The sequence below is a fragment of the Schistocerca gregaria genome, chromosome 6, assembly GCF_023897955.1.
Source record: "Schistocerca gregaria isolate iqSchGreg1 chromosome 6, iqSchGreg1.2, whole genome shotgun sequence".
In the NCBI taxonomy this organism is placed as follows: domain Eukaryota; kingdom Metazoa; phylum Arthropoda; class Insecta; order Orthoptera; family Acrididae; genus Schistocerca; species Schistocerca gregaria.
The window spans coordinates 418232453-418254225 of record NC_064925.1 but is presented as its reverse complement, the minus strand read 5'-3'; the positions used below and the strand labels follow the sequence as shown (position 1 = coordinate 418254225).

Sequence of the window (21773 nt, the reverse complement as noted above, 5' to 3'; positions counted from 1 at the left end):
GTTGGTTAACGTAGGTTCAGTCCAGGGGGATGGCGGGGTGAAAGGATGTGCTGGAGTGCAAGTTCCCATCTCCGCAGTTCAGAGGGACTGGTGTTGGGTGGGAGAATCCATTTGGATTTGTTTTTTGTGTATCTATCGGCTGTACTGAGCTGAGGTAAGTACTGGCCAGCCCCTCTATCTCTTTGTTAGTATTTATTTCTTATTATTGCTCTTTTCTGTTCGTTGAAGACAAACTGAATATTCCTATCACTTTTTCCCCAAAACACAATTTCATAACTGAGGATTGAATGTATGTATCCAAAATATGTCATTTTGAGGCATGAAATATTGCACACTTGTGCAAGTATTCATATAGCTGTGGGTAGTACCTTTTTTAAAGCTTTTACATGTTCTGTCAATTTCAACTGACAATCTACCTTCAACCCCAAAAGTTTGGTATCCATAACACATTCTATTATATCATCATTAATTGTTAATTTACCATCATTGTGTCTTTTTTTCAACTGGAAGTACAGCAATTAGTTTTCTTTATGTTAAAAGTTACTTTATTTTTCAGTGGCCACTTGTGAACATCTTTGAGGGCTGCATTTGCCTTTTCTGTCAGCTGTCTTGGAGTTTTCGCTGTGATCCCTATGTTTCTGTCATCAGCAAATAGTATTTTTTCCCCACATCTGATATTCTGCCGAAAATCATTAATGCAAATAAGAAAAAGGGTTGGGCCTAATATACTACCTTGTGGGATGCCTAGTTTAATATTTTTTGGATCTGAGAAGTGCTTTACTAGAAATCCTTCTGAAGTATGTGAAGTCTAAGTATGCTGCATCCGATTTTCGAGGCACGACTTAAACCACTTCTTAACCACATCTCTTATTCCTAGCAACTCTAATTTATGTGATAAAATTATGTGGTCCACTGTATCAAATGCCTACTTTCGCTGGTTTTAGGTGCTCGGGAAAACAGCCAGATTTGAATGATTCATTGATTGTTTTTGTTAATGGAGCTATTACAGAATTTGCACATTCTTTAAGGACACAAGCTGGGATTTCATCTAGACCAGTTGATTTTTTATTTTTTAGTTGATGTATAACTTGTGTGACTTCTTTCTCATTTGCTGGTTAAAGTGCCATTGAGTTTGGTGGACAGTTCTGGGTGGTTAAGACATATGTGAATGGAAAGTACTGTTGTAATTTCTTAGCAATGCTGTTGAAGTACACATTTACAAAGTTAGCTATTTCTTTTGGGTGGTTCCTTCGTCTATTCTTGTTCTTAATTTGTGAAATCTTAGGTTTGTGCCCTGTGTTTGCTGTTTCCTGTTTGATAATATCCCAGGCTGCTTTGCTTTTGTTTTCTGCCTGCAGTAGTATTTTATGGTTTGTGAGTTTTTTAGCAGCTAGTAGTACCTTTCTGTAGATTCTCTTGTAATTTTTTTTATTAAATTCCTAAAAGGCTGGGTCAGTCTGTCTATTTTGAATGAAGTGAGATATGTAAGAGTTTCAGAGGGTTGTTTGATACCTCTGGTTATCCACATATCTTTTTCTGATGTTGCAATGGTACGCAAAGTTTCGGTGTACTTGCTCAAATTTTAGTATAAAATGGACATGAAACTATTAAACATTTTGTTCACATTTGTTTCTGCAATGACTTCCTCCCGTCCTTTGTATTGTATCTAGGGTGAAAATTCACGCAGGTTTGACTTTGAAAAGAGTCTTTTGTTTACTTTTTATTTAGGGGGATTTTCTACACAAAAATTTGCTTTTAATATCTGACACAAATAATCTGATAAGCTTAGATCTTGAACATGTATACAGCATTTTTTCCTGTCTGTATCTGTTGCTACAGGGTCTATCAACATAGAAGATTGATTGGTTACTATATTAGGACAGTTTACAAGTGGTGAACTCATGCCATAACTGTACAAAACATTTAAACAGGCATGGCTGACTGACATCATCTGACTTCATTGTATTGACACTGAGGTCCCCACAGATGACTGTGCTTGTTTTTGGCCAAGATACTTTAGCTAGTGTCTGATTTAATTTTGAGAAAAAAATATCCACATCACCACTCAGTGATCAGTACACATAAATTGCCATTAATTTTTGTGACATGCTGTGTTCTGTTAGTTCAATAGCTGAGAATTCAAAACACTTAATGCAGTAAGGTCATTTCTGTCTTTAAATGAAATACCTCTCATCATATAAATAGATGAACCACCACCTTTCAAGCAGAGTCTACTGTAGAAATAAGCAAATTAATATGAGGCTAAGGCTGCTTGCTATATTGTGCATTTCACTTGCTGTTGTTTCCTTTTCTTCTGGTGGAGTTGCTCCTGAGTCATCTATTGCTGTTGTTGTTGCTTGTGTATATGTACATGTTATGACCATTTCCTTTGCCTCTGTAGACATTGGTTCTATGTCTTTTATTGCTGCTGTTGCTGGTATTGTTACAAACGGTTTCCTGTTGACACTTACTTCTATATCTGATCCTTCTCTCTGTTTTAGCACTGCTTCAGCTGGACTCGTTAGGCAGGCAGGGTTTGCCACGACACTGACAGCCTTGCTTGTGCAAGATACTTTTCAGATCTCTTTTGCTGTTGGCAGCTAAATTGTGTCACATTTCTCACTTCTATAAGAAACACTATTCTGTGTTGTCTAATTCAACATATCAGATATAACGCTTAACAGATACTTTTTAAATTAGTTTGTTTTAGTAATCCCTTTAATCTCCTTTAACAATTTATTGTGCAGTTTTATTATTTGGGAGGAAATGCTGTTCTGAGTTTATATTTGCTCTTTCTTGGTTTATATAAGTTCAGTCTAGATCTTCTTCCATGGTCATGGACAGACCAGTTAGTGCTGTCATCATCAGTGTTACTCTTGATGTGTACAACTGATTTGTAAATGTACTGACATAATTTGTACAGTCATTATCAACGTTATTTTTGATGTGCATAACTGACTTATAAATGTACTCATATGGTGCGTTAAAAACCCAAGTGTTTTGAACAAACCTTTAAACATATGAGCCTAACTGTATGAAGTACAGGATGAAACAAATACAAGTGATGGGATAGAAGGAGATGAAAGAAATAACATCATAATAGTGGAAATAGAAAGTGAAGATCTGAGATGTTGAATGTATAGAAAGCTGTAACAGAAATGAAAAATTGCAAAGCTTCTGGAGTAGATGTCATCACAGTGACAATGGTCAAAGCTGTGGGACTTAGCAGAATTCAGTGACTGTATAAATTAATGTCATATGGACATACAGAAAGGTGCTTGATGATGGGAAAAGGGCAATTACTGCACCTAGTGCCAGTGGCCTTGCTACAGTGATAAAACCAGTTCCTGTCAGACACCGAAGTTAAGCACTGTTGGGCTTGGCTAGTACTTGGATGGGTGACTGTGCGGTCTGCCAAGCTCTGTTGGCAAGCAGGGGACAGTCAGCCCTTGTGAGGCCAATTGAGGAACAACTTGATCGGGAAGTAGCAGCTATGGTCACGAAAGCTGACAACGCCCGGGAGAGCCATGTACTGACTACATGCCCCACCATACCCACATCCAGTGATGTCTGCAGATTGAGGATGACGTGGCGGTCAGTTGGTAACATTGGATCTTCAAGGCCTGTTCGAGTGGAGTTTATTTTTAGTTTTAAAGAAGCGCAACAAGGTGTTCTGTGAGAATTATAGAAAAATAGCGTTACTCTACAACTGCATGAAAATTTATAAAAAAATTATATTACAGAAAATCAGGAATAAGATACAGATAGAATTAAGAGAATAACAGCAATGCGTTTGATCTGGAGGACCAGCTATAGATGCCAAAATTACAGCCAGAAAATTTATAGAAAAGAGATGGAAATTGCAAAAGACACTGTAATTGCAACCATAGCCATAAAAAAATTGTGCATGCTGGTGACATTGAGTTTGCAAGTATTTATGTGTGTTGACACCACTTCACGTGAGAATCAGTATTCATTCCTAAAAATTTTGCATTTGTTACACAGTCTGTGGGTGGACATATCTAACAGCTGGCAAGCTCCCTAGCCAGCTAACCCCTGCAATTCATAATCACAGTGATGGATTTTTTGTTAGTAGGTAGGAGGTTCAGGTTTTGAGAGGTGGCTTGCTTTCCATTTTGAATGTGAGGTTGGTTTGCATATTGGGGGATTTAGGGAATTACGGTAAGACAAGTTTTGACATTAGGAATTATAGAATTACATGAGAATAGCACTACTCTGCAACTGCATGAAAATTTATAAAAAATTAGATTACAGAAAATCAGGAATAAGATACAAATACAATTAAGAGAATAACAGCAATGATTTTGACCTGGAGGACCAGGGATGATTCAGGGGTAGTGTGAGTGGACCAAAGTCATCTGAAAGTGTGAACTGAGTAAGGCAAAGTTCAGTATTGGTTTTGGGTCATGTCTGATTGGTAGGGTTGTTGGCTAAAAACTATTTCCACTGTGGAAACTGGGAGAAGGAGAGAAATTCTTTAACAAGCCTGGCATGATTGCATTTGGGAGTGGAGCATATGGTGAGGCCATTGGAAACGTCTATTTCGATGGGGCTGATACTTTTGGAGGACAGGTTCATAACTAGGTTGCAGATCCGTTTAGGCTCTGGGTTCTGCATGTTGGCAGGAGTGAGTTACTGAGAGTGTGACAGTTGTATGTCTGTAAGGGACATTTTAGTGGCTATTAGGGGATGTGGATGAATAAACTGGATAATTTTTTGAGGTGGAATTGTGCATGCTGGTCTAGTTTCTAGAGTGCAGGTATATCAATCTGGGAGATAGGATACAAGAATTTAGGGCTGTATAGCGGACAGATGTTATGAATGGAGCAGAGGTACTGCAAGAAGTCTTGAGCTTGATTTAATATGGTTTTGCAGGACTATAGTTGAGTTAACATAAAAAAATTCCTGAGAGCTAGGTGCTCTGTTGCCAGCTTTAAGCTGTGTACTACTAATTGCTACAGGCAAAAGCAGTAGTCATCCATATGACTGAAATAATAATGAGGTGTTTCTATAGAGACATCCACAAAATTGAATTATGTGATTGGTTGAGGTAGGCATGCAAAACTGCTACACCCAGCCAAGTGCAACTTCAGGGATTTTCGTATGCCAGCTTGACTATAGGTTTGTTAAGACTGTGGAATGACTGAACTTCGACAGAGGTCATTGTGGAAGGATGGGTGGCAGCCAGAGACTTAATTTGATGATCAGGCCATATGGAGAGATTCCATGAGCAAGGTGCCAATGCAAGGACAGGACATTATGTGGGACTATGTTTTGGCTATTGATATGTAAACTTTTCATGTATTTGTACCAATGGAAGGTGAAACGTTCCACAGAAGGACACAAAAACTATACGGCAATAGCTTAAAAACTCACAAAAGATGAAAACAGATGAAGTACAGTAAAAATAGGGATGTTACTAAATGAAGTATAATCAGAAACTGAGATTAAAACAAAATAAGATTGATCTGAAAATGGGATGAAATAAAAACCTAGTAGATGTAAAAATAAACAAGAAAAATAATTATGTGCAGTGTAGACTGGTGGGTAGCTATATTATGGGTGAAGGAAGTCGGTGGGATCAGTTTGAAGTTCCAGGAATATTTAATTTGGCAGTCAGAACATGCAGCACAGGTCACTTGATTTACAGTCCATGCGTGCATGTTCCCATGTGTTGTGTGTGGGAAGGGACAGTTGTTACATGCTAGATTGGACACCACTAACTCATAGAGTGCTCTGTGGATGCATGAAGACCAAGCAGTTCACGAAGTGACCAGGAAACATCGAAAGAAGAGAATGGACACTGAGTAATGATATGTGACAGAGAACAATAAAAAATAGAACAGCACTGAGTTGTAGGATGGAAGAGAAAACCTCTAGGCTAAATCAAACAATGGATAATCTGGTATAGAGTAACAACAATGTGAACTAAGATAGTTTGCAACTCTCTCCACAGAGAGGTATTGAGTGGCAGACTTTAAAAGTACATTTAAATGTGTCTGTCTACCAGTCAATGCCAAGCATGAATATATTACATTATGATGTTTATTTCAGCCCATTCACATAAGAAATGCAGGTCTTATGTCACAAACAACTGGGATTATTGAAAAGAGTAAAGTCTTTCATGTTTCACCCAATTTGCAATAATAACTTGAAATTTATATGTTGGCATTGTGTAGACACTTGTAGATAATTTGTTGAAGTGAACAAGACCAAGATATTTGTAAATTATGTGTCTTTCCCACCTTAGCATATGGCATGTTAACTGTACACCATTTCTTGTGTTATGGTCATGGATTAATCTTCTCAGGTTATACTTAAGGTTTTCGTTGTTATTTGACATTGTCAAATTGGAAATCAGGCAATTTGTTATGTTAAAAATTGTGGATAAAAACCCTAGGTCAATGTCACTAAAACTCCTAGTTTCAGCTCATTTATAAGCCATCTTCAGATCAATAAAATTACTTAAGTTCATGTATACCAGCCACCAGGCATTACTCACCATAACAATCTGTTGAACTGAATTTCTCTTGTTGTCATGTACACACTGCATTAGGTTGTCATGGTTATGTTATAGATTCTACATACTACCTCATTCCTCACAAACACAACCAACTTTATCCTAACACATAACTACTTTTCCTTTGAAGGGAAGGTAACAAACAAACCCACATGGCACCCTCCAATTCCAAACTCTTTATGGACCAGCTAGAGAAAACCTTCCTAGCCTCCAAAAATCCCAAACTCCTGGTCTGATTCAGGTTCATTGATGATGTCTTTATGACCTGGGCTCAGGGCCAAAACACCGTATCCTCATTCCTTCACAATCTCAACTGCTTCCCTTCCATCTGCTTCACCTGCTCCTCCTCAACCCAGCGTGCCACCATATCTCTGTCCACATTAAACACACATTTGACAGCTGCTAAGCCTTTCACAAGAAAAAAAAAATCCCTCCCATAGAGCCTGGCCACCTGGGGATGGCGTATCTGCGGTGATAAGAACTCTCTTTCTCAGCATACTGAAAGCCCACCATAGCCATCAGAGACAGCCACAATCCCCCAGATCTAGTCTGCAAACAGATTTCCTGTTCCATTTCCCCAATCCCCCCTTCACCCCCAAGAGCCAACTACAAAAGATTGCCCTATTTGTCACACAGTACCACGATGGACTGGAACAGCTAAACCACAACCTTCATCAAGGCTTTAATTATCTATCGTAATGTCTTGATATGGCAGACATCCTAACCAAGATCCTTCCCATCCCTCCTAAATAGGTGTTCTATCACAACCCGACCTCCACAACATCCTAGTCCATCCCTGTGCCATTCCCAATCCCAAACCCTTGCCATAGGGATTTTATCTTTGTGGAAGACCCAGCTGCAATGGCTGCCCAGTCCACCTTATGAAAGTAGCCATGTCTTAAACCAGTAATGCTGCAACCATTGCCTAGCTTTTTGTGTTGGTGTGACTATCAACTATTTGTGCACCAGAACAAACAGCCACCAGCGGACTGTGACCAAGAGCAAAGTAGACCATGTTGTGGCACAACAGGCACTTAACATTCTTCATTTTGGTGGCTGCTTCACAACCTGGGCCATGTGGATCGTCCCCTCCATCACCAACATTTCTGGAAGGTGCAGAAGGGAGTTACCCCTACAACTCATTCACCACTCGCAAAATTATCTTGGTCTCAATCTGTGGTAACCTACTGTCCCTACATCTACCAGCCAACAGTTTCTGCTCCCTCTGTCCTATCAACTGTTCCCTTCTCAAATCCCTCACCTTTATTGTGTGGCGAATTCTGCCAGTGCACCCATCTGTCCTTTTCCCTACCTTGGTCCTCTCCATTTCCAACCCCCCCCCCCCCCTCCCCAGTCTTTTACCTGACAGTCTTGTCAGACCGTCGCCCCTGCACTCCCTGCCAGACTGCACTCTCCCACCCAAGATTGCTATTCACATGACAGCCGCATTCTGGTCAGAGCTGCTAGTGGTAACTGTTGTGTGCATTAGGTGTGCTTGCTTGCATTGTATATACGTGTGTGTGTGTGTGTGTGTGTGTGTGTGTGTGTGTGTGTGTGTGTGTGTGTATTCCTTGCTGAAGAAGGCTTTTACGAAAAGGTATGTGTAATAGTCTTCTTGTTGTGCCTGTCTGTGTCTTGGTGGGCCATCTTTAGGGGGAGTAGCAATCTATTCTTTTCCTAATATTGTTGATTTTTTAACTTGGAGTTGCCATTAAATTATATTATAATGTTCTTACTGTGCTTAGATTTTGGTTGATTCATCTGCATTCAGTATTTTTATCCTGTTTTATTAAGTTCATTTGATGTAGCTTTATGTCTTATAGCACTTCCATGTTCAGTACAGCTTCACCTTACTTCACTGACGAGCTATAGCCACTAATGATTAGAAATGCATAATAAAGTTGGATTGTTGGTCTGTGCTATTTTACTTTACTGTTAGAGGTGCACTTTATTTTTCCAGGTGATAATCAAAATGACCAACTGTTGTATTTACTTATTTTAATACTAATAATAGTAAATTAAAGTGACTGCTAATTTTTGCACTTTGATAGCAATTTTGTGTCTGTCAGTTTCAAATGTAGAATAAATGCAGCACACTTTGAGCCACAAGAACCACTTATAAGTTAGAGACAAATGGGGTCCTTGGCAGACACAGCTCCTAGAACAGATGGTAGTAGTAAAAATAAATGAAAGCCACCACTCCTAGTTTTCCTAATCATAGGTTTCTGTTTGTAACAAGTTGAAAGGAAATGTGGGATCCATCTTGCATAAAAAAAAGTGATTCTTTGTTAGCACACTTGCTTTGATAACTTGTTTGCTTGCTAAATTAATGTGAGACCAACAAATGAAGGAGCAAGAGATGACTAGTTTAGCTCCGGGTTTAAAGTGTACTGTGGAACCCCATTAATTTGTCTGCTTCATCACTAAAATTATCCTCTTAATGAGCAAATATATCTACATTTACGTTTACATCAATACTTTGCAACCCACTGTGGAGTATATGTAGTGGTATGTATTAGGGCTTCTTCCTGTTCCATTCACACATGGAACAAAGGAAGAGTAGTTGTTGAAATGCCTGCATGCACAATGTAATTTGTCTAATGTTGTCCTTGTGATTTCTATTGGAGTGACACATAAGTGATTGGAGTATATTCCTAGATTCATCACATAAAATTGGTTCCTGAATAAGTAGGCATTCCCAGGATGGTTTGTGGCTTTCTTCAAGAATCAGTCAGTTCAATTTCTTCTTCATCATCATCATCATCATCATCATCATCATCATCATCATCATCGTCATCTCCATGACACACTGCCATGGGTCAGAAAAATGCTGCACATCTTTGTATATGTTCAATATCTCCTATTTGGATTGTCTGCAGTGTCCTTAATGTACAACATGAATAGCAAGGGTTCCAACATGCTATGAAATTACTTCTGCATCTGTCAATGACTTCCAGCCAAGATAACATGCATTGTCCTACATACCAAGTCCTCAATCCAGTCACAGAGTTTGATTGGTACCCCACATGACTGTATTTTTTGTTATAACCATATATGTCGTACTGAGTCAAATGACTTTCTGAAGTCAGGAAAACCTGTATCTATCTGTGTTTATGGCTGTCTTGGTCTATGGCTTTCAGAATGGCATTGATATTGCTTTCAGAGTGGCATGTGAAAATAGCTTGAGTTAGATTTCACACGATCAGTGTTCAAAATTCATGCTCGTTGGCATGGAGGAGGTCAGTGTATTAGAGATACATTGTTCCTTTTGTGCTCAGAATATATTCTAGATTCTGGAATAAATGGACGTTAAGACTACTGGACAGTAGTTTTGTGGGTTCCATTTGCTTCCCTTCTTGTAGATTGATGCGACCTGCGTTTTGTCCAACTACCAACCAGTTTTTGTTCAAGGTACCCACAATATATTATGGTTAAAAAAGGTGCTAACTTCTATGTAAGTTTTATACAGAATGTAATAGGGGGTGCTGGGGGAGGTTCATTTAGTTTTAGTTATTTCAATTGTTTATCAACATCACTGGCAGTAATATATATATTTGTAGTGGTGTGAGGATTAGATTGATACAATACTCCTGGATTTTCCTTTGTAAGAAAACATTTGAAAACTGAGTTCAGCATTTTTACTTTTAATTTGGTATCCCAAATTTTGGTTCATATATTGTCTGCAGGTGTCTGAACACTAACTTTAATACCACCAACAGTCTTAAGATGTGACCAGAGTTTCTTTGGCATTTCTTAGAAATCTTTTAGTAATATACTGCTGTGCTAATTGTAGAAGGCTGCATTCATTGCCCTTGTGGGAGTGCAGTGCCCTTCAGTCAGCCTTTTCTTGTCTATAGCCCAATGTTTTGTTTCATGCCTATTACACATTAGTCACAATTTCTTTATAAGCGACTTTGCAGTGACTGTATACCAAGAGTGGTCCCTCCCATCTTTAAGTGTTCTACTGGTGACAAGAGCATGGTCACTCTTCTTCTGTACCTGAGCCAGAGTTCTTCTCTGTGCTCTTGTCCGGCGCTACATGTTTCAAGTTCCTCATCAAGATATGACACAAGTGCTGAACATGTAAATCCTTCTACATGTTTCAGTTGCCCTTTATATTTTGATAATCACTGTTGCTACAAATGCCTCATGGTCATTGATACCAGTAAACATATAAATCCTTCTACATGTTTCAGTTGCCCTTTATATTTTGACAATCACTGTTGCTACAAATGCCTCATGACCACTGGTACCAGTTTCAATGTGGATATCCTTAAAGAGGGTCAAGTCTACATGTCACCATTAGATCCAGTATATTTGTTTCTTGAGTGGCCTTCTAGACTATCTGTTCTACATTAAGAGAAGTTATTTAGATACATCTCATAGGGTGGCTTATCAGACCAATTATTTACCACCCATAATCATACCAATTGATTGTAGGATGATTAAAGTCACCTCAAGTGATGACAGTATGATTCAAAAACTGACATACTAGCAAGCTTAGATCTTCTCTAAAGTTTTAATTACATGCACAAATGAATCAGGCAGTCAATAGAAGGACCCAGTTACAAGTCTTTGCCCACTCTTGATTCTGAGTCTTGTCTAAATTCCTTACATGGAGCGTCAAAATCTGTCTTGGAGTGATTTGAGTTTGTTGCCTACTATAACAAATATGCCACCTCCATTTTCCAAAATTGGTTCAAATGGCTCTAAGCACTATGGATTCAACATCTGAGGTGATCAGTCCCCTTGACTTAGAATTACTTAAACTTAGCTAACCTAAGGACGTCACACACATCCATGCCCAAGTCAGGATTTGAACCTGTGACTGTAGTAGCAGCGCAGTTCTGGACTGAAGCATCTAGAGCCGCTCAGCCACAGTGGCTGGCTCCATTTGCCATCAGCCTTACTTTTTGATATATGCATTAATTTTTACTGGAAACCTCACTACTATAAATTTTGTGTTTTAACCGGCTTTCTGTACCTAGTGTTATATGAACTCCATTGCTTTTTAGGAGCACTTCAGACTCTCACTTTGTTGTGAATGTTTTGGCAGTTAACTACTCTCACTTGTAGTGGGCATTCTTTCAGTCCTTACTTTTGTGTCAGAAAGCGTAGAAGTTGAATGCATGCCAGAGGGTATGGACCTAGATACCCCCTACGGGACTCTGTGCTCTGGAATGTGCCTGTGCCACGAGCCCTGCCTTGTGAGTTAACCACTCTCCATACCATGTGAAATTCACGGCTAATTGCATTTCCCACAGTCATGTATGTAGGTGGCACTACCCTGGCAGTGTGGTACTTGCCCTAATTTGCTTGTGCATCTCAGCTGTTCTGTGTTTCAGTTTTGTATGTTGAGATACATTGTCTGAAGTGTATGTGTTGAGGTACATTGTTTGAAGTCTTCCTCCATTGTTGTCTCACCATGTTTACCACCTCAGTTATTGCTTCTTGCCTTGTGTTGTGTCTGGTCGGTTGTAGTGTCTGCCATCCCCTACTTGTTCATCTGTCCTGTTTGTTTATTGTTAGTGATACTTCCAGCAGCTCCTTCACCTGGCGGCTTCACGTTTCCATTCTCTGCCATGCACTGTCCACCAGCACTCTCGGTTATATCACTTACACTTATACTTCTGGATCGTACAGGTGTCATCATTCTGGACTGGACAGAGAGTTGCTTAATCTAAAAAAAACCTTGTGAATACCCCATATGCAGACAACTACCCGTGTAGCAGATTCAGTGTAATGCACATCTGACCCATTTAGGTGGATCCTACAGTTCACAATCCTATGATGCAATCCTGGGAAGTCACTGCCTAGCTTGTCACAGGACCTTTGAAGACTCTGCTTCAAGTCTTGTGATGACACTCCCTGCTTTATTTCTTTGTTTGTTGTCCTCGGTGTTGATGTACTGGCTGAAAAAATAGGGGATGGAAGTGCAGTACTGTCTACTGTAAATGATGTACCCGACAGGTGCACATTTGCGTTTCACAGTCTTTTACTTTCCACAGTCCCCCATATACATAGCTAATACAGCCAGTGCACTAATGTTTAACTTTCAATAAGCCTCATTAATAGGTTGCAGGTGAACATCCACATACTGCTACAGCAGTTTACTGTTGAACACCTACGAGCAGTAGAAAACATAACCACATAGTTGATAGTTCTTGGAGAATAGGAAGGCACGTATGGAGCAGACACTGTCATTATTTTAATACACGGCCTACTTGCGTAACACTTATTTCACAGTTAAGTTGAAGCATTGTTGTTGTTCTAACCGAAACAGGTTCCTCGTCTGAAACTCGTCCATTGACTGACTGACTTGGGACCAAAAATCGGGCCCTTATAAATCCAGACAATAATAGGTGCCGAAACTACATATTGTTTGAAGTCAAATTTACAGAAATTATAATTAAAACATTACTCATTAAATTAACTGAATACAATGAAAAATTCGTTCCTTTTAACGGTTTCTTCACTACAAGGTTTAAGCTGAGTCATTTATCTAAATCATGAAATTAACAAATATCATTATGCGAACAATAACTTGGACAAATTATTAATTATTTTGGAATTAGAGCCAGCTTTGTTAACATGTTTTCGAATAGAGCCTAATAGAACCTTTCAGAATACTGTTAGCTGTTCCTCCTAATGTTTATAATTAGTACATAATTTATGTTTATGTCAACAATAGTATTTAAGTTACAAAACAACTGCTGATTTCACCATATAATGAAAGATACTAACTAAGAATAGTCAAAATAAATTAGGAAATCAATTACAGACATAAAACTAGATCTGATGCTATATTCTTTAAAAACTGAGGACTAACCTTTCTCTTTTATGGAAATACAATTATACTCACATATGTTAATGGTAATTAGTTGAACATGAAAAAAATCAGAGGCCTTGATCAATTCTGGGGACAAAGCAGCAATTTGTGAGCTTTATTGAAACTTCATGGGCAAGGGTGGCTTCTCAACCTCCTTTGGCAGTCACTGGAATGATTCAAGTATGACCTTGGAGCTCAGATGACAGACACCATTTTTATCAGTGTGTGTCACAATCAGCACTCACATATAATCAGCAGTTGGTTGCAAGCTGTTCCATTAGTGGTTGCTGGAACAGACTCTTCAATATGATTAAGAATTACGCACCCAGGTGTTCACACTGAGTGCACCTGGTGTTCCTACCCATCCCTGGATGCCTTTTCCCAATAGGCTACCATTATTTACCATATATTTGAACAGCCAACAAGTAGTATAATCTGCCCTTTTGCGTTTATCTCTCTTTTACACAGGAGTCAGCACATTTCTCAACAGGTGAAGTAAGTCTCTCTGGCTCAGTTCGGTTTCAGTGGAAGACTGTGCCTCAAATTTGTTGTTAGAGAGATAGATGTACACACTGAGTCTGTCTGATTCCTGTTTCTGCTATGCAAGGTACTTAGTCCTATCACTGACTCACCACTCATAGTAAAATGGACATGAAATCCTGTACTCCGTATAGAGGATATAGTACCAGAGTAGTTGAGGATTTCCAGCCTTTTATAAATATCAATGAACTCATCCCACATCCAAAAGCAGCATTTGCAGTGGGGCTTCATCGGGGTTGGTGCAATTTTTTACAGAACAGTAAACAAATAACTTTAAACTGTCTGATTCTCTTTTAATTTCTGGATTGGTTAAGCTGAAAGTATTACCTGTTTTCCTTAAAAACTGAAGCAATCGACACACAAAACAATATTTCTATTAAGACACACTCATGGCTTCAGCAGAAGAGGGTAGGAGGAATCAGGGCAGACGAAGGAGACGGTACCTGGATTCGGTTAAGAATGATTTTGAAGTAATAGGCTTAACATCAGAAGAGGCACCAATGTTAGCACGGAAATAGGGAGGGACTATGCTCCAGACTGAACGCTGAAAGGAATAATCAGTCTTAAATGATGATAATGATGATGATGATGATGATGATGATGAGACACACAAAAACCTGAGAGACTAGGTATAATTTACTGCATTTTTTGAGGTTATAGTCACTAAAAATTTCGAAAATAGTGTTAAATTATGATAAATGCAGAAAATACACACTCCAGTTCAGAGAGAAGACAAAATGTAGTACAACATGTTAGTTATAGTATGTGCTATAATAAGTGTAAAATATGATAAATGCAAATTTATGATGAAATATGTTGTACACAATATTTGCAACTCCTAAAAATTCTAAAAAAAATTACATTTATTCACAAAGATATACAGTGAAATTTGATGTTTAAGATTTTATTGAACTGGAATGCTCTTGATAAAATTATATAAAACACATATTTAGTTTAAAAAATATTATACTAGAAAATACAGGGTGGTCAGAAAGTCATTTTACAGTTGAACTAAATGTAACAGTGTCAGATCCACATCTAGATCTATATCTATACTCTCCAAACCATTATGAAGCACATGGCAAATGGTACATCCCATTACCAGTAATTAGAGTTTCTTCCCATTTCATTCAAGTATTGAGCATGGGAAAAATGACATTTAAATGCTTCTGTTTGTGCTATAATTAACATAAACTTGTCCTGATTTGAACAATAAGTAGGGGTTGTAGTACATTGCATCATTCCAGTGCCTTCATTTAAAGCCGGTTCCTGAACTCTTGTAAGTAGGCTTTCTCAAGATAGTTTGTCTGTCTTCAAGAGTCTGCCAGTTTAATTTCTTCAGCATCTCTGTGACACTCTTCCATGGGCTGAATAAACCTGTGACCATTTGTGTGAGTCCCACACACTTAAAGAATAAGATGGGTGACAGAAGTGATTTGTATGCAATCTTCTTTGTATATTGATGACATTTTCCCAGCATTCCACCAATTAATGGAAGTTACCACTTGCCTTACCCATGACTGAGCCTGTGTGATCATTACATTTCATATCCCTACAATGTGTTACACTCAGGTATTTGTAGGAGTTATCAAATTCCAACTGCGACCCATTGATATTATAGCCATAGGATAGTGTTTAATCTGATAGTAAAATATGAAAGTTTTGAACCTTCCGTTCTGATGATTGATATGACAGCAGTGCTCTTCATGTGAACTGCAAAATGTGCAGGTCCATGAGTGGAAGCACAACAATGAAAATATGACACAGTTGATAGATTTGCTTTTGTGAATAGTTAGGTAAGGAGCCACTCAATTGTCAGGCTCTGATTATGTGAGAGTAGAAAGCTTTACACCTGGGATGTGCTTTGGATGCCCCAGCTTTAGTCGTTCATCAGCCTGAAAAGAAACATATGCTGAAGTTAGTGTGTAGATGATGCTGCTCAACCAGAAAGCTGTAAATATTATTAATCTTACAATGAAATAATTGCTTTTCAAATAATAAATTTCTGGGTATTATTTTTTTAACTAAATCTCTAAAACTTCCAAAATTTGTAAATCACTTGTTGCAAATTTAACAGATTGTATAAGAAAAAATTTCACTGTAAAACAATTTAAAAAATCTCACTTTCCTACTGTGTTCAAATAAATGATGACATAGCAAACTTTGCTTGAGAAATATTATGTTTATGTCTTTGTGAAAAATCAAAACTAACAGTAATGCTTACATTAACTAGAAAAAGTTAAAGAAATGTTATCCCATTACACCAAGTATATCACGTAATTCATCTGTAAACATGTACTGTGAACTACTAATTCAGAACTGCATCATATGGTATAATTTGTAGTTGATATCAGCCTCTTCATTTTTAAAAAATAATCCTATTCCTTAGTGCATTTGAACACTGCTTCTATTAACTTAGTTAATTTATGGAATTTGTAGAGTACAGCCATGTATTCAATTTCTTATTCATGTATAATTTTATTTATTTATTTAAACAGACAAGCAGAATACCAGCAGTGCATTTAAACTTGTGTGAAGTAGCTTATGCAAATGATTACTTACAATTTCAATATATCTGGCATGTATGTAGCACTCAGTGGTATTGCAGTTAAAAAAGACTAATTGGAAAAGTGATAACACTGAGGCACTCTGCATTAAGGATTCAGTTAACTGTTTCTAATCTGCTCTTTGAAAAATGATAGTGGAACTAGTAACAACAATGATGTTTCTTATTGTCACTCATAATAACCATTATGATAACCTTCCATATTTCCATTACTTTATTACTTTTTAAAAATCAGATAAATTTGTACACTCATCATTTTATTTAAATTTCTTTTTTAATGTATTGAAACTGAATTTATCATCAGATTTGTGTGTGACATGTGTCCAAAAATTTAAGATCACTGACTATGGCTTTTTAATACAGGAATTGTTCCTGCAACAGAGGAGAGCTGAGAAATGGGAGCCATATGTTGAATTTGTGGATGACCTTGTGTTTGAAGGATTACAGGCAACACTTATATGCAGGTAAGGAATTTGTATTTACAGTGAAATGAACAAATAGTCAAGTTTTTTAACACTGTAAGGCTTAGTTAAAAACATTGAAAAGCTCTAGTTAAATGCCTTTTTCACCTTTCTCTTTAACAGATTTATTTATTAATGCTGGAAAGATGAGGACTATTAGGCCTCCTACATTTTAGCTAGACTTTCTTTCTATTTTACATTATGTTCATTGTGGCAGACAGGTTACGTCATACCTTTAGTATGGAACCCAACACTTAGAAGTTGTTATGACAGAAATAGTGAAGAAAGTAATGGCTGTAGCAGAAGAACTAACAGTTTATGTTTGTTTACAAAAAGCAGAATAATACAAATTAATTACAGATGTTCAGATTTAACTGTGAGCTGTGACACCAATAGATATGAGAGGGGGGAGGGGAGAGAGAGGGAGAGAGAGAGGTAGAACACAAGTAAGGGAAGAGATAAACACGCTATGGTCGCAGGTTCGAATCCTGCCTCAGACATGGATGTGTATGATGTCCTTAGGTTAGTTAGGTTTAAGTAGTTCTAAGTTCTAGGGGACTGATGACCTCAGATGTTGAGTCCCATAGTGCTCAGAGCCATTTTGGAAGAGATAAACAAATTATGTCACTGACTGGGAGATGAAGAGATAAAATGGCTTGACTGAGATGGGGTGATGAATATTTAATTCACCTGTTTAACAGGTAGAAATCAAAAATATCCTTGCAGAAAAAAAATGACTAAAGGAAGTGCCTCAACAATTTTTAAAATTCAGCAGGATATTAAATTGTGCATGGAGTTCAGGGTAGATTGTGACAGAGTGAACAGAATCAATCTCATCAAGAAGAAAATGGCAAATGTAACACAGCATGAAAGCCTGTCACAGATGAGTTAAAGAATTTCACTACAGACAATACCACAAATATTCAAAAATGTTGTCAGCCAAGCTAAAATAATACTTTACATTGAGAGAATATTAAATTTGAGAGATGAAATACTGAAGGCAGCAGAGAAACAACTTGGCAAAATGCCCAGTAGGCATCCTTCGATAACAACCAAGATATTACATTGAATTGACGAAATGAGAATATATATAAAAATGTAGGAAACAAAAAAAGCCAAGAGAGAAACAGGAATCTAAAAGAACGAGGTTGACGGAAGCTGCAAAATGGCAATCCAGGAATGATAGAAGAATAATGCAAACCTGTAGAAACCACCATAATTTTAAGAAAGTTAGATGCTGCAAACAGAGGAGGGGGGGGGGGGGGGGGGTCACCTGTGAAGAAGAGAGTAGTAGAGCTATGGATATCAAGAGCTGAGACAGGGTGCCAGTGCGAAGCAAAGAAGAGTAGCCTGAAATGTACAAGAAATTTATAGGCGGAGAAGAAATGGATGAAGATGAAATGGAGAACATTACACTGCAAGAAGAATTTGACAGCATATGGAAAGACATAATTGAAACAAAGACAATTGGAGTAAAGCAAAATCCTTAAAATTGTCAAACTCCTTGGGAAAACCAGTCACAACAAAACTGTTCCACCTAGTATGCGGAATATACATGGCAGGGTAAAGACCCACAGTCATTAAGAAAAATATAAGAATCCCTAATAGGAAAGAAGACAGTTGCTGACAGGTATGAATATTATCAGTCAGCTTAGTAAGTCCTGCTTTCAAAACTAACATGAGTTATCTACAGAAGTGGATATGTGAGGAAGAGGAAATTGTGGAGAGGAGAATATAAGTTAAAATAAAGTTTCTGTGGGGAGGGGGGGAGGGGGGTGCACAGGGAATGTGGACACAGTTAGATGTGGATGTAGGACAGAGTCTTAATAGAAATTGAGACAAGGAGGATTACAGGATCAAATCTTGTATTTCAAGGAAGACTTCTGTCTACATAATCCACCAGAGAAGCTGATGGTGGTGGTGGTGGAGGAGGAGGAGGAGGAGGAGGAGTAGCTGGAGGTGGGAGGGGGGGTTAGATACAGAGGATATACATTGCAGAGCAGACATTGAAATTAGCCATGTTGTGCTCACAACATGTTTTGCTACTGGAAGTTCATCTTTTTTCTTGATCACAGTTTGGCACTGGCACTTCATCTGGATTGGCAGTTAGTTGTTGGTCATGTATATATAAAAGATGTGCAAAAGTTACACCAGAACTTGTACATAACTGCTTTCACAGATGGCCTGTCATTTAATGATGTGAAAAGTGATTGGGAGCAGGTGTGACATTAGGAAGGACAGGGATATTTCAGAGGTTGGATGATTTGTCAAATACTCCTTTGGGAAATATGGAAAGCATTGTGGATAGGATGTTAATAATTTCCAGGCATGATAGTAGCTAGTTAAAGCCCTGGTGAAGGGTACGATTAAGACATTCCAGTCTGGTGTGTATTGGTTTGTACAGGTGTTTGTAGAATAAGGAGCAAGTATAGTTATGGCACAGGAGATATGTCCAGTGACTAGGTTTGGAAGGTAGTGCTTTCCTGTGAAGGCCATTGTAAGACCTTTTGGCATACTGGGCAAGGGTTTGCTGATCACTGCACTACAAGCAGGGGTAGTGTGGGGAACAGAGTTTTTAGTGTGCTATCAGAATGGAGGTAGTGTTGGTTTGTTGGGCTGATATGAACAGGTGCTTTTTTTTTGTATCTGGAGAGAAGAAAGGTGACTGAAATGTCTGTGGAGTTGAGGTTTTTACTGGATAGGTTTGACAAGAGTGTGCTGATTTTGTTTGAGGTCTGGAGTTTATGGGGCATTGGGAAGGCATTTTGGGGAATGTAGTAGATGAAAGGAGTCAGGTAGGGTATGGAGGCTCCTGAAAGGTTGACGGGGGGTTTCACTGGGGGTAAAGTAAGTATTTATGGAACAGAGAATCAGTATTCTCATGTGGACATACTATTAAGATACTGTCAAGTGTGAACAATTTACCACTGTCTTGAAACAGTGATAGAAAGGATAAAATGTAATTTGTAGTTGATTATGCAGCAGAGGAAGATGAATTTAACTACTACAAGATTAGCATACAAAACAATAATTCAGTTAAAAAAATTGTTTGCTGTATGACACTAGTTGTAATATTTATAATCAGGAATGAAGAACAATGATGGCCAGGAAGGTATGCGAGTGACATAATCAAGGAACAGAGATAATTACTGTGCTTAGTATTACAAAAGGGTAGATAATTTAAAGGAAAAATAAAAAATAATTGCATAGGTGATAGTAATAACAAAAATTATAATTCTACAATAGTTAAAAATAATGTAGCAAAGAAAAAAGGCATAGGCACAACTGCAAAATAATAAAAGTTTTTAACAATGCAAATAGTTTTATTGCATGTAGTTCCATTGTCATGTTTTTTCTTGCCAGCCACAGTATTTATGGTCTAAATCTAGGACAGAATTTGCCTCTTGTCAGTTGTCTGCGAAGATTTGTTGGCAAATTATAAGATGCAACTCCGTGAGAATTTTATGATTGATTGATTATTTTATTGGTCCATTTCACTAGTCAATTTTTGTAAGACGATGAGATTGGACAACATGAATTAATGTGATGATTATGAAATGTAGAAGGATGGTTTGAAAAGTTTTTGGAACAGAATAGAAAAAAAGTACTTTCATCACTGAATTATTTTTTATTTTGCAATGTAGTCTCCTTGTAGATTAATGCACTGGGCCCAGTGGTGTTCCAGTGCTTTGATCCCATCTCAAAAATGAGTTTCTCCAAGCCTGAAAAATAGTTGTCAATTCTGGCTATCATTTCTTTGAAGTGAATCTTTGTCCACAAAGAAAAATGTTCAATTTTTGGAAGAGATGGAATTCAGTCAGAGCCATATCAAGTGAATAAGGCAGGTGTGGCAACAATTCATACATTAGTTTGTGTAATTTTACCAAGGTGATGGGGCATGTTTTTGATCCAGCGCAAAGAGTCACGGCACCCATCTTGCAGATAATTTTTGTCATTTCTAATTCTTCAGTTAAAATGTGATATAGCCTTCCAGATGATATCTGGCAAGCATGAGCAATTTCACCCACTTTCAATCGACAATCCTCCACGACCATTTTGTGCACATTTGCAATGATTTTTGGAGTAGTGACACATCTTGGCCGACCACTGTGTGGATCATCATCTAAGCTCTCCTGACCAAATTTAAATTCATTTGTTCACTTTGCAACAGTTGAATATGAAGGAGCAGAGTCTCCAGTGTATTCTGGAAATTGGCATGAATGTCCTTTACTTTCATATCTTTCTTACAGAGTACTTAATCACTGCTCGAATCTCAATTTTTTTCCATCTTCACAAATCACTATGTGGAGCAACAACAGAGCCATGTCACCATTACAGCTCTCTTCCAAGAGCACTGATGTAGTACATGTTTACAAGTAACAGTCCAATGAATATCACGTGAACAACTCGTTGCGCTAGCACTGACTTCTCGTGGTGATTCTGAGAACTTTTCAAACCACCCTCATATATTTACTGCAATATAAATAAGTTTACATACATAAAACTGTAAGCAAATGTATACATACAGATTATTGTTTTCATGCTCTTCTCGAGAACTTATAACAGCTTTGTAGTTAAAAGCAAGAGGAGCTTTTTACCATTTTGCTTCATTGTATTGATTATAGCTTACAATTAATTAATTAATTTTGTTAAAGGAAACAAATTTGCATTAAATCATGGTACTCTTCTTACAAATTAACAATAATAATCTTATTCATTTAAAAAGCAGGATCATATTTACAGCTTTTATGGCATCTTCATGCCTATAGTTTACAGCTTTTGCATTTGCACAAAAGAGACAAACTTAAAGATTAGAAAGTATTTACAGATTATATA

The 21773-nt window shown here is 37.8% G+C and overlaps 1 protein-coding gene across 1 annotated transcript in view; it reads left to right on the top strand.

The window, feature by feature from the left end:
* The window catches only part of LOC126277970 (dynein beta chain, ciliary-like), a 694172-nt gene that overhangs the window by 39979 nt on the left and 632420 nt on the right, over nt 1–21773 (top strand). Inside the window, exon 5 of the mRNA XM_049977623.1 lies at nt 16840–16940. Coding sequence (XP_049833580.1) covers nt 16840–16940 — 101 coding nt within the window. The remainder of the gene's footprint in view (nt 1–16839; nt 16941–21773) is intronic.